This window comes from Drosophila nasuta, chromosome 3, assembly GCF_023558535.2.
Source record: "Drosophila nasuta strain 15112-1781.00 chromosome 3, ASM2355853v1, whole genome shotgun sequence".
Classification (NCBI taxonomy): domain Eukaryota; kingdom Metazoa; phylum Arthropoda; class Insecta; order Diptera; family Drosophilidae; genus Drosophila; species Drosophila nasuta.
The window spans coordinates 55,103,962-55,118,598 of record NC_083457.1 but is presented as its reverse complement, the minus strand read 5'-3'; the positions used below and the strand labels follow the sequence as shown (position 1 = coordinate 55,118,598).

The following is a 14,637-nucleotide window of genomic DNA, read 5'->3' as shown; positions in this document are numbered from 1 at the left end:
CGCCTCCTCGTCCGGCCTGATGTGGCCGAGTCGGGCTTGGCCTGGTCCCATCCTCGGTTCACAGACGGCTCTGGATTGGCTTGGCCAACACTAATGCGTGTAATTAGCCGCAAAAAGCGGCAAGACCACTTAACTGATTTATTAAAACGTTTTTCCATTAAATTTTTAACCCTGCAGGCTATTAAAAGCACTCACACAACCCCAACGCACACACACAGACATATACATACACATAGCTACAAGTCTTGGCGAACATATTGGGGCAAAGACGCCGCCACAACTTGAAAACATTAGCAGCGTTTAACATTTTTCTGGTTGCTGCATAGTGGAGAAAACGTATTAATAAATTGACAAAAAAAATAGAACTAAAAATATATCTTCAGAAAGTGTAAAAAGTAGTTAAACATAAATTGAACTGAATCTTTGAATATGTCACTTTAGTTTTTATGAAAGTTTACTTGAGATGATACAAAAATTGTTAATAAATACTTTGGCTGACAATCTGGCATATTTTGCTTCCTATGGTATATTTTGAATGTTGTACTATATCAATATACCAAAAATAGCTTTTGGTATATTTTGTTGTTGTATATTTATTCGATATATTTTCAAATTAATGCCGCGCTATCTTTCTTACTTGTTCTAGCTGGCCTTGCTATATTTGTTACCACAGTGCCCAAGATGTAGCACTATGGTGCTGACCCAGCAGACCCAGTGGCATGTCAATCTCTGCATGCTTCTGCAGATCTTGCAAACAACAATCAAATGGGGCGGACAACTGACAAAGTATTGTGACTGCAGAGGTATGGCACTTTCTAGTAATAAATGCTCGCTCACGTCGTTGTTGCGGTTAATCTTTTTGGGCTAAAGACAAGCAAATACAACGATACCGACGACAATGGCAATAGCAAGTATGTACGTCAAGATGGCAAATGGTTAACGGTAACGGCTACAGAAATTAATAAGCGCCAAGTGTGCCCAAAGGCTACAAAGGGCGATGAAAGTGCGATTTGAAAGACGTACAGACACACCCACACACATACGCGAGAGTGTGTGTGTGTGTGTATGTGTGTGTATTTGCTTTATTAATTTCTGGCATTTTTTCATTATGATTGTGCGCCATTAAAATCAATGCCTAAAAAGAATTGGCCAAGCCAAAAGGTCTGGCTACAATTGCCGTCTGCTCTTGAAATTGCTGTTTCAGTTGTTGTTGTTGTTGTTATTATTGTGGGTAAACAATATTAAATCTCAACACTCGTGCAGAGAAAGTTGGATTTACGGTCAAAAGCCGCAATGTTTTGTCAGAAATCCCCCCATTGCCACTTTTTTTTTGGTGATTCCCTTTTGGTTTGTTCCTTTTTGTTTTCATTTTCTATCGTTTTTTATTTTTCTGCAAGCTCGCTTAAAGCCATACGAGTTTGGCGGCTTTCGTTTCTATTTTGGCCATGTTCTATTGTACTTGCAACTGCTGTGGCAACTCGCAAATGAAGCCGTTGACAGCTGCCACAGCTGTTGTTGCTGATGTAGACGAGATGAAGCTGGAGATTCAGATGGAGCAGACTAGCCAACCAACTAGGCAACCAAAAACACAAATTGCTGTATTTGTGATACAGTGGGGGAGTCACGTTTGCTAAATTAATTTCAATCAGGCTGCCCAAACTGTGTAAGCCTTTTTGGACAACATTAAAGACTGAGCATCAGTAAGCTCAGTTTTTGGCTATTTTGAGAGCTTCTTCAAGACCAAATTGCAGCCGTTGGCCAGTCAAAAACTGGCATTAGCTACTCCACATTCTGGCCCTAACATAATGCCCGAGTAGATTCTAGAACGACTTCCAGATACGCTTTACAATCTTGATTTGTTTAATTGTAGAATACTATATGCGGGCCTAAACTTAAAGCGAGCTGCATTATGCTGCTCTGCCAGGCAGAACTGATAGAGATCTACCACCAAATTTAACTGTAACTTGCGGCGGATCTAAGTAGGCTGCTCGCCCCACCATTACCACAGCCATCAAGAACTATGGAGCCTGTGTTGCATGGTCTAAATATCAAATGCCGCGACGGCAGTTAAACTAAGTTAAGTTGAGTACGCAAGACTGCGAAACACTTGTTATCTAATTTTTACACAGTTTCTATTATGTACATTGAAAATCTGGTTATTATTATAGTCCCATATTGTTAATATGTATTTTTAATTTAAGGGACGTGCACAAATTTAAAAGCAATTAACATATGCATGCACAAACAAAAATATTCTTACTCAATTTGTCGGATCTAAATCCGATACAGAGACAGTAATGTAGGGTTTTGATTTTTTCGGTTTTCGGTTTCCGAAATATAGTATAATATTGCCAGCTGTTTTAAATATGAGTACCAGGTATAAAAAAATATACAGTCGGTGCTTAAGCATCAACACCATAGCAAACTTACTGTTAGAGGAAGGAAAGAGCAGCCCGTATAACTTTTGTTTTTCGGCTGAAAGCAAGTGTTTTAAACCAGCACAATAACGGCAAAGACTCAAAGTGTTAATAGCACTGCCAAAAGCAAGCACACCTCGGAGAGAACACGATTCTCTATTAGATATTTGCGGTTTCCATAAGGGAATTTTATTGAACGCGGACTGTGAAACTTCTACTTTAGAGTAGGTTTATTTTTAATTGCCTAATATAACGGCATAAGGGAATTTTATTGAACGCGGACTGTGAAACTTCTACTTTAGAGTAGGTTTATTTTTAATTGCCTAATATAACGGCATATTGGCTATGCCAACTGCCTGTGCTTAGCTTTATAACTCTGGCTTTTTGCCAAGTGTTCACATTTTGTAGCAATGTGCACTTGACACGTTGCCAACGACAAAGCCAACGAATAATCCAACAAAACAGAATAACATAAAAAAGAACCACATAAATATTCGAGTCGCACATATGCAAACTCATGCAGCAGCAGCAGCAGCCGCTATGTATACCGGTCTTGGCCAATTCTTATTACCAAGTCGCCATGTTGTGGCCAATGCATGAGCTTCCCACGCTTGTTGGGTCCGGCTTAGGCTTTGCAGTTGCTCAAGGAGAGAATTGGAAGTCGCTGTTACGAGTGTTCTAATCTGCCAGATAAATCCATTAAAAAATAACACCGGTTGATATTTGTCTTCCTTTCTATGCGATCCTAAAGACTTTGCAATGTGAAGGCAACAATCGCCGTCACCATCAAGCAATTTATAGACTTAAATGAACTATTTTCAATCTATTAAATAAATATGAATAACAAATGTACACAAATTTAAAATGTTGTTTCGAAGATCGAAGTTATATTGTCAGTGTAGATGTTGTACAGCGTCTGCGGTGTAAATTTCAGGGCCGTCTTATGCAAATTGCTTATCATTTGTATAAACTCATATTCGTCTTGCATTTCAATCAACATAAACTATCAATTGCAAAAGCAATTAGAATCGTTCACTAAAATATGACACTTGGAATCAGGAATTTAATTGGCATGCAATAGTGACACGAGACATTAATTACGTGTTTAAGAGAACGTCAGTTCGTTCTCATCTCAGTCACTATCTTTGTCTCTACTGAGACATGAATTAAGCCAGTGATATGAGCTTCCAAATGTCAAATGAAAGTTGCGAAAATCAATTTCAAATGCTATAAACAATTATGCAGTTCGATGTGTGTGTGAGAGTGGCTAAAGCAGTATGATTTAGAAATGCGACTATAATTAATGGAATGATTCATCCAGTTACTACAGCTACTTTTGGATAGACCCTCGCTCATTTTTATATTTTTTCGCAAAGCATCTTGTGATTACACAATTCGATGGTTTTGTCGAGTATACAGCACATATGTATTCGTAATTAACTGACTGAAAATTGTGATTAGCATTGATTGATTTGTATTTTATTTCCCTGCTTTGGTTGTTTAAGTATTTTGCATATGTTTGATCGTTTAATGATCGCTTGATCGTGTTCAATATATGTTAATGAGCATACGTAAAGTTAGCCGTAAACTAGTCTTAAGCATGCCACATTGTTATGCAACTTTCGCTGCAATGAATTTCGAATCTTTGCAGCATATGGACCTGACCCAACATACATAACAACACGACTATGCAAATACTCTATTTGACTGTTTGGGTTATGCACACTAATTGCGGTGTCTAAACAGTTATGTCCAATTGCTTGACCCCAAAAACAAAACTTAAAGCAACAAATTTTAATACTATCACAACATTGTCATCAACGAAAAGCACAATAAAATTACAAGAAAGACAACATTTTTGCCGCTGGCGCTGGTTTTGAATTTCTAGTTGTTTTCGTTGCGATTGTTGTTGTTTTTGTTGTTGTTGTTGTTGTTGTTGGCACTACTTTTATTCGATTGTACGTACGGGTTAGTATAGCATCGCATGGCGTGCGCCAAGCATCGCTGCCTTTTTATCATAAAAAGCAAAAAATACGGAGAAAAATAAAACACAATGCCAGCGGTGTTGTGGTTGCGGCTTTAGCTTTGGCTTTGGCTCTGGCTTCGGCTTTGCTGCTCATTGTGGTTGTTGTTGGGCCGCAGACTCAAAATTTCCAAAAGCCAGTTCTGTTATGCACAGTGGGCTTCATGCGCATGTGAAACACTGAGAAACTTCGAATATGAGGTAACCGTTATGGCAGCCTCAGCAGCAACAACAGCACCTAAAGACCCATCTGAAGAGTGTCTTTAATACCCTATTGTCTTAGATTGTGTATTAAATTATTATAAAATCTCAGGCGAGTTGAGTGATATTTCGCTTGGAATGTATTATAAATAGATTAGCTAAGATCTAATCATTGTAAAAACATTGTAAAACCTAGAAACGCCTTTTTAGTGGGCTGTATTATTCGAGAATTTAAAACCATGCATATGGTACTATGTTGATTTTCAAGGATGACACGATTCTCATTCATACTAAATTTAATGTATATTTATATATGTATATAAATATCGTTTGCTTCACTTCAGCTCATTCTAATGTATGTATGTATATCTAATTTAACTTGCAATATTTGTAAAATATATATAAGAAATACTGTATATATAACAGGTGTATTATATTTAACCAACAACTCTACTAGTGAAAAGTGAAAAGCATATCGTCATTAAATCTGCTTAATATAGTTTACTAAATGTTGTATTCAAGGAAGTCAGCAAGTTTTAGTTTTTCAAGACAATTAATTTGACTTTACCTATTTGTGTCTGGCCTTTTAAGGCTCTAAGCAATAGATGACAATTGGCAACAGACAAATGGCACGGACTAGCCACCCAATTGGGCTTAAACAACATGTGCAATTGACCAAAAGTCGTTGCTGTTGTGGTAACCAACTAATGATAATTTCCTGCACTCAACTTTACTTTGGATGTGGATTGCATGAACAGCTGTTGGGTTTCCGCTGAGCTGACAAATCTTTGCCAAATGACATAAGCGTTGAGTGAATGCAAACCAGAAGTAGAAACAGAGACAAAAAAATCCGAATCATGCTCATAAAAGGCAAATATAAAGCAACCGATCACAACTTTGACTCGAGTTGGCCTTTTCACGGTCAACCGCTGGAAATCATTCAGAATTTGCTTTCGGCGCCCACGCACTCAAAACACAAAGTTTCGATATTTTTGAATCTTTCGTTTTTTTTTTGGTATCACAAGTTCAGAGTTCAAGATAATTACGCAAATTACCTTAGGTGAGGCAGATGGGCAGATTTTAATACCATTGACACTTTGCACTTCATCAAAAGTTGAAGTTTAAGCTAAATAAAATTGCGCAAATACATGCATAGGTGTGTGAGTGTGAGTGTGTACACGATTGTGGGCTAAAAACTGGCTTACCTTCTCTGTTCATTGTTGTACAGTCAACTGCTGTTGTTGTTGGTGTTGGTGTTGAATCGCTGCTGCTGCTGCTGCTGCTATTGTTTTCGCCTTTATTTATTGTTAACGCTCCGCCAGCGACAACGACAACGACAAGTTGTTAGTATTTCGTTGTTGTTTTTGCTGCTGCTGCACACATTTCATTACACTGTCAACTGTTGCACAAAAAAACAAACAAATATATGCACAAAAGTTTGAGTAAATCGATATGTGCATGTAAATCGATAAGTATACATTAATTAAATATCGATGTACATACATATGTATGGATGTGTGTATGTATATTTAAATGACGTCGTAGCCACTGGCCATGTGATCATCTGTGTGTGTGTGTGTATAGGGAATCTTGGATTATACTAGTTGTGGCCATAAAGACAGCCAACACATGTGTGATATAATCACTTGGCATGAATGGAATATAGGCGTTGCAAATTTTCACACAACATTTACAGGCATGTAGACAGAACGGAGAGGGAGACCCGGGGGTTCTGTTAACAATGGGCAAGAGCGAGAGACGCAACTCAAGTCGACACAGCCAAATCGGCAATAATCTTGGCTAAAGCTAATAATAGCAGCAGGTTTTTGGATCGGCTCAAGCTGAGTTATGCGCCTACACTCTCATCGCACTCTTACACACATACACACGCACACACAAACGGCTAAACACACACACATGCTCAGAGTCAACAACGAACCAGAGGGCAACGCATGTTAGAAATATTTGCTGTGGAGTTTGCAACACTTAACAACACTTATTAACACTTTTTTTGCGCACTTCACATACAATTTGAAATAACACTCACGTAATCTGCTAAAAATAGTTGAATATATATTGTGTGTTTGCTCTTGTTGTTGCTTTTGCTGCTGTTACTGTTCTCTGTTTTTCGAGTTGTAGTTGTTTTATTGGCTGTTTTGTTTCTCGTCGCTTTTACGGGTCTCGATTGATGGCGCTTTATCGTGGCGAACGCGTTGCGCTTTCAACTCAAACTGAACGACGCATACGTTCCCCGAGCTTTGGGCACCTGTGTTTGATCTAAACTGGACTAAAAACTTGCTTGTAAAACTGGTTTTAGACACTAAGCGCACTGTTCTCTACTCACACAGAGAGAGAGAGAGAAAGATAGAGCGAGAGAGGAGACGTGTGGGAGAGCGGTAAATAGAGAGCAGAAGAGCGGATCTGCACTTTGCACTTTAGCGCAGAGCTTTTTATCTTTTCAACTGCATTTAATAACCGTTACCCGAAAGTTTTGCGACACGTGCTCTCAGGTTAGGTAATAATTAACCGAGAGGGACAGAGACAGCAGTGTCGGAAAAGGAGCACTTTATTAGACGCTCTCCTTGTCAGCGGACGTGATTGACGTTGGATTGCTACAACAAGGAAGAATAGTCTAAATTACAACAACTAAGCTACATGAGACTGGCAGTTTTTAAGAAAAGTGCATCGAGCAAAAAAGCATCGATAATGAATACAGAAAAACTTGAGAGTCTTGTCGATTGTGTATGTTGCGGGTTCTTTAAATATTGACCTTTGACTTCATAAATTGGCATCATTAAATGCATTTTTAGATGCAATTATCAAAACGCTTATTAGCGTCTACATAGAGTATTTAGTAAACATACTTATGATTTTTTTTAAGTAAGTTACTTTCTTTTATTTGAACTCTCGCTGTAACTTTGGGCAAGGTTCAAAGTATGAGTAAGGCTGAAATTTAAATTGCAGCTCTTATTTGTTGCAGTTGTCGCTTCTTCAATGCCGTATTTTGGCGTGGGTGGCAACATACTTGTGTGTGCCGTGTGTGGGCAATCGTCATTGTCACAATAGTTGCTGGCCTCGGTCGGGCCCAAATGTTGCACAAGTCTTAGACACAAATGTGTGGCATGCCTCAAGTGGTATGCCCTACTACAAATGTTGTCCTGTGCTTTGTGCATTTAATATATATATATATATGTATGTATATATATTTTTTGGGAATGCAACTCAGCGCTCAACACGAGTGTCTTGGTTTATAGAAAGCAGCAAGAAGTTTGTGCGTCACAGTTGGTGCCACTGACACGTTGCTGTTGGTTTTCTATGCAGGAGGTATGTGAAGGAGTCTCATAAAAGTTGCATAAAACGGCAGTGATTTTTCTTTAACAATAAACAATCAGAAATAATTTAGTTGCAACTTTAAAGGTAACCAAATCGCATTAACTTTTAACTTTGACGAGGCGCCAAATGGCAAATCATTTTGCAGTACAGACTTAACTTTCGACATTGACTTCCCACGTATGATACATATGTACATCGATAAACATATGTGTAAGTGTAAGTGTGTGTGCGTGTGTTGTGCTGGCATTGGATTTAATTTAGATAAAAGCTTTAGCTTTGCACGCTCTCGCCCTTTAAAGGCGAGCTAATGCACTCAAATCAATTCCACAAACACTTTCCACAACCTTTGCCAGCGACGACAATTTATTTTCATGGTCCTGATATGAGGATATTGATGCCAGATATGCGACGCTTCGGTCGGACGGTGAAATGGCGGTAAAATGATAAGTGGGTTAAAATTTATACTTACAGATTTGGGTTAACATTTTTAGCTAATTTCTTATCCGCAAAGGCAGCTTTTAATACACTTACCAAGGCCATATCAATTCAGTCATGTAACTGACATTCCGAGTTTATCATGATATGATATAATACGGATCGTTTGATGCATCTTAACGTATGATTTATTATGAGGTTGAGTGGATTTTGTTCAAAACTTTGGTCCACCTTTTCTTTATTATTCCATGCTCTCGTAAGAAAACAAATCTTAGTTTTGAATAGAACGGTCTAGGTTCCATTAGAGCATATGGTTAATGTCGCAGTGCATCCTCAAGATATACTTACTATAAATAAATATTTCACAAAGATCCTAAAAAGGATTTCGATGCAGTGATTAACAAATAAACAATTTGAAATATTCATTGACATTTATTGATTGAATTTGATAAGGTTTTATCGTTTTGCAGCATTTGTTTTTTTTTTTTTTTGTTTGCACATACATTTAATACATGTATTTTAGTTGAATCTTATGAAGTTTTCTTTGATTATGCTTGTTGTTCTTCCGTTTAAAACTGATGCACACACACTTACTGTTAGTTAAGAGTTATGGATTTTAACCATTTGTATTGGAGTTTGTTAGGAACCTGAACGTGGCTCGTCATTTGTATTACGTAAAGCACACATTTAAAATAATAATCGTGTTTTGTATAAACTTATTTATCGGTTAGCAAGTTTCGGCGGTAAACGGTTGCTTTTGTCTCTTGTTTTTGGCTTACAATTAAAACATAGAAGAACGTAAAACGTTCAGCATTAACGGTTCTGTTCGCATTCGCATTCGGTAAGATCGGAACTTGGAACAAACCTCTTGTTTACAATTAATGCTCATTTTTCTTTGGTGTGTGTTTCGTGTGTGTGTAAAGTTTGTATAAATGCCCTGCTTAGGTAGGTGTTTAATAATATGTATGTTATGTATGTATGTTACAAACCATGAATAATCAAAAATAGTTATCTCATAGTTTATAGTTGTTGTTGTTGTTGTTGTTGCTCGTATATAGCATTCATATGTTTGTTGTATATATATGTATAAGTATCGTAGGAGGGCTCATTGTAGGTTAATTTGTTGCATTCTTGTAACCAGCATATACATATGTATAGTTTAACAATTATCAATTATTTCTATATTCATAACGTTCTGTCTTTGTTTTTCAATTTTGGCCTATATTATTCTGTTTCTGTTTCTGTTTTATTCGGGTTTCTTGTTGTTTTTTAAATGCCTTTGGTCTCTTGGTTTGGCCAACTTGCATTTCATTTCATGTATAGTTGTATTTGAACTTTTTAGCTCGTGTAATATTTGTTTATTTATTGAATTTTTGTATCTAGCATAGCACTCGGTACATTTATCATGCATAATCTGTTTTGATTTTAAGTTCGAATTCGTTATTTGCTATTTTTAGGAAATTATAGGTACATAGGTACACACATGTATCATCATTATAGTAGATTCGCTTCAGGCTACGCTTAGTACATCAAATAGTTGTCTATGCTATTATTATAATATTCACTTAATTAAGTGTCTGTCACTTTAGACTGGAAGAGAGCAGTTTGAAGATAGTGTCTTGAAAATAAGTGTCAGTAAAGAGAACTCAAAAATGTGCTCGGAAAGTGAAATGAGTTGCAGCTTTCGATCAAAAGTCAGGGTATCACATATCAAAACCTTTTTTTATTACCAATATTTAGCTTCAGAGAGCTTGAACTAGACTTCGATGTTGCAGGGTTGCGACTAGTTGTCGATGTGTAGCTTCAACTGAATAATAAATTTGTATATAGACAAATGTTGATAGCAAAAGTTGGTGCCAAGTTTATCCAAAAAATAGTTGTCTTACATGCTAGGTATATGCGTATATATGTATGTATGTGTACTTATATATACATATATATATAATGTGTATATAGTATACATATGTAATACTATTTATGTTAATCAAATTGTAGCGCATCGTTTTGTGTAAATATTAAAAATATTTGTATTTTTCTATGTAATTTGACTTGGATTTTGTTGATGTGCAATTTATTAGTTATAGTTCTATATGTTTTTTGCGCCACACATTTATAAATTGTTCTCAGATGCCTTGCGAAAGGTATATAAAAAAGTCGTTCTACTACTGTAAACTACAGTTAAGAATTACAGTTAACAATTAACGAACCTTACTAGCCACATTATCATCATCATATACTCATATTCATATATAACATACGTTTGTCATAGAGACCATTGTATATAGTACAAAATTTACAATCGAAGCTACCAAACTTCTGTTTCAAATCGGAAAATTATTTTTTATCTTATAGGGAATTTAAACAATTTCGTTTTTGTTTTTGTTTTTATAGAAGCCTCGAGTTAAGTGCGTAAAAAGCAAAACAGCTGAAGGCTTAAGGCTGTGCACAGTGTATGCGCATGTGTGTGTTTAAGATGTATTGTGTTTGTCTTTGTGTTTGTGTGTGCAAGCGTGTGTTGAATAAATTTATATAAAATCTGTGCTCAGAAAATAGTTACAAATATTTTTTAGATATAGTTACACTGTCCTTTGGGCGTGATATAGTACTTATAATCTTTGTATACTTGTGTCTATGTCAGAAATATATGTGTGTGTGTATGTAAAGGTTTTTTTTTTATAAGAAGCTCGGAATTACGCATATTTTGATTGTTTTAAGGATTCATTAATTTCGCTGATATTTCATGAAAAAATTTCAATAGCTTGATGTCTTTTAATGTTGCTGATGTTCCTTTATCGTTTGTATCTTAAATTGACTTAAAAAATGTTGTGTATATTTTTATTTTTATTTCAAAACACTTGCAAAAGACTAAACGGATTTTTGAACTGTTTTAAATTGGTATTTTCATTGAATGAGCAAATCTTTCTGATGTAGGAGTAGTCGTACTTTTTTATATAATTCAAACAAAATGAAAACTGAATTTGTTTTTTGAGATATCAGACAAATTTCGCGCTCAAACTCAAATATTAATGGAATTCTAAAAAATCTATGCCTCCAATTGTTTCCATATTTTGTGTACTAAAATGGCAGACTGTAAATTTGAAAAGACCTTTGCAAGCATTTATTGTCCTTCGATTAACCGAAGATGAATACAAATCCCGTGTGTTTCAATATTATTCATGTTTGTTTTAGTAAAAGTCTTCAAAACGCAGCTGGGTGCTAGAAATGTTCGCAGTTGTTGGTGTAGAGCTACAAGTTATATATGTATATATTTGATTTTACGATTAATTAATTTAATTATTTGATATTTGTATGCTTAATTGTGGCAATTTCAGCAATGTCTACGCTACTACTTAGATAGTCCCTAATGTGTGTGTTTGAGTTTGTCAAGTAATCGTAATTTAACATAAAATTTTCTCATATTTTCTTCATCGTAATTTCTTTCGTTTTTGTAGAACATTTGGGCTTTGAATTCGGTTTAAATTCGATTCGATTCGATTCGATGTCGATATCGAAATCGAAATCGATTCGGCCCATAAAATGCTCCATAACTTGCTAGTTTATGCACCATTTGAATTTCAATTTGCAAACATTTACAAACAGAGAAGGACACAAAGTGGAGGACTAGGACTAAGGTAGGAGGTAAGGGGATTTCTTTAGACAACTACTATTAAATGATAGTAGTAATTATATTAATAATAACAGAGTGTTTTTGTTTTTCAAATACTTTATACACTTTTTTCGTCGTTTGAGTCCTTTGCAATTTGATTGCATATTAGAGAGAGGTGCGTTTTTCAAACGCTTCAAACGCTTCAAACGCTGCTCACCTGGAATTAAAATCAATTGATGAAACGGGCCTTCTGTTTGCGCACAAAGTCCTGCGCCTGTTTGTCATTGATGCGCAGCTCGAGGATTTGCAAAATTGGATTGCCTGCAACCAAAGTCAATATTGAGGCAACGTGCAACGTAGAGAGGGTGATAACTGTGCACTCACATTTATCCTTTTGCTGCATCAAGGGCAGCTCAATCTGCTTGAGCCCATGAAAGTTATCCACACTGGTGCTGTAGTCGGCGACGCCTGGAATATTGCCCAGTGCCAAATAGGCCTCGCCACCGAAATCATTCGCTGTGAGCACATCGTGGTCCATTACAGTGAAGCAAATCATGGCGCCATCGCTGAGGCACTGCTCCAGCGTCACAGAGAACTCGAAGCATTCATCGAAAATAGGATTTAGCGTGCGCTGCATCAAAAACGAAATGTCATTGAAATTAAATAAAGAACTTTTAGTCCGCATTGAATGCACAAAAACAATTACAATTTTAGGCAAAGAATAAATACTATAATGAGGATTTTCAGTCAATCTTCAATCTTAAAAAGAAAGATAACTATCTTACCCTATGGGGTAATGGGTATAAGAAGTATAAAATGGGAATAAAAATAAAATTACATTTACCTTATGCACATTGGTCTGCTGTTCCATGCAGTGCACAAAGATGCGACGCGGTAGCAGCTCGATAACTACAAAAGGATCACTGAAACCATTCGGATCAAGTGGCACCACATCCCTCGCATGCAGCACCTCGACGCACAACGAGTCGTGATTGAAGTAGGCGCGCACAGCCAAAGAACCATAGGGCCCTGGACTAACAGCTATCAGCTGCTCGCGCAAACGATTTAAGTAGAACATGTCAATCAAGCGATCTGTATCGGTTTTGTGGAACTGCAGACGTTGCTCAATTCGCCAAAAGTCCTCAGTATGCAGACACTCTAGAAGCAATCCTTGGCCCTCGGCATGAAAGAAGTCAACAAGAAGTTGCAGTGCTTCATACAGACGTTTGTGAAAATGGGTCGGTTTGTCCGTCTCATCGCCCGTCTCCATTTGCCGTGACATTTCCCCCAGTACAGTCTTCCAGATGAATCGCAGTGAACGATTAAAGTTCTTAGTGAGCAAAGCGCTATTCAGAGCAGCCAGATGGCAATCAAGATACTCGAGCAGTGGAACAATCGCCTGATTAGCAGGCAATGAGTCCGGTGACCAGGCCAAATGGAACACTGCCTTCTGTAGGGACATCTGCATGAGTGGCGCCAGCTTGGACAGAATGCGTTCGCAGCGATTCTCCATGTGGGTTAAACTCGATTCCAGTAGATTGTCAGCCGACTCCTCCAACGGTTGTTCATCGGAGCGAAACTCGGCAAGTGTGCGACGCACATACTCCACATTATTAACCGTTACACACATATCGTCGGAGCATCGGAACGGACCCTGCTGCTCATAGTAACCGCTGTCCGCCAGTGTTGTATGAATGAGATCGCAATAGTGCATGGCCGCCGAGCAGACGACATCGATAAGCTGCGACTCAAGCATTATGGCGGTATCTTCATCGGGCCAGTTGATCACTTTCCAGAACTCCTTGATGTTGAGTAGCGTGCTGGCCGTGTCCACCGAGGAGCTACTGTACCTCACAATGCGCTCACCCTCGCAAATAGCATCCATGCGAATGGCGGCACGAATGCGCTGCAACGCCTTAGCTTTGCTGATCATCATCCATCGCTCAAAGGTCGGTATAAACCATTCGTGGCTGTTGCTCAACGCCAACGGCTTCTCCGGCGGCTGTGGCTGAGCAGACAGGTGACGCTTCAGCTGGCAGAATTCTTGCAATGCCAGAAACAACTCGAATGGCTTCGTGTCCACCGGCTCCGCTTCCCCCTCGAGTACAGCATACTGCGAGAGATTCATTCGCACGCCGGGCACTTGGCCAGCAGCCATGCGTGTGTAAACCTCTTCTCCAACCATGGCGTCATACTGCTTGTAGATGATACTGAAGTACTGAATGCCATTCGTGCTGCAAGCAACAAAACAGAATATTAAATACACTAAACGAAATTCGAACGTACTAAAACGGGAATACGGTGCATTCGAAATATCCTATTGCAATGGGATAACAAGAAAAAAAACTGCATTCTGAGCATCCTCGACTGTGATATACTAAATTAACATAAATATTTCGGTAAACTATAGAATTCTCTGCTTCTCAGAAGTGTGCTTCAAGCTGGCGAAATCTAATTTAACTTGAACAATTTAAATAAAATTAGAAGCAGTTGCTCCATCACTATAAAACTAGGAAATAATTAACATATTTCACCAACATACAATTGTATTACTGACTTAGTGCACTCTCTTAGTCTAAGGGTGTCGGGTATAAGCACAGAACAGATGTTTCGGCTTTACA

At 37.7% G+C, this 14,637-nt stretch overlaps 1 protein-coding gene across 6 annotated transcripts in view; it reads right to left on the bottom strand.

The window, feature by feature from the left end:
* Positions 1-5,955: 5,955 nt before the first annotated feature.
* Positions 5,956-14,637, bottom strand: part of LOC132793619 (BAI1-associated protein 3) — a 64,750-nt gene continuing 56,068 nt past the window's right edge. For 5 of the 6 annotated variants that reach the window (XM_060803627.1, XM_060803621.1, XM_060803624.1 and 2 more), the window contains 4 exons: positions 12,861-14,250; positions 12,401-12,647; positions 12,234-12,337; positions 5,956-6,040 (listed from right to left, as the gene is read on the bottom strand). In XM_060803627.1, coding sequence (XP_060659610.1) covers positions 12,246-12,337; positions 12,401-12,647; positions 12,861-14,250 — 1,729 coding nt within the window. In that variant the 3' untranslated portion in view covers positions 5,956-6,040; positions 12,234-12,245. Of the gene's footprint in view, positions 6,041-8,895; positions 12,338-12,400; positions 12,648-12,860; positions 14,251-14,637 lie in introns of those variants that run through there. The other variant, XM_060803626.1, reaches the window with a different exon arrangement.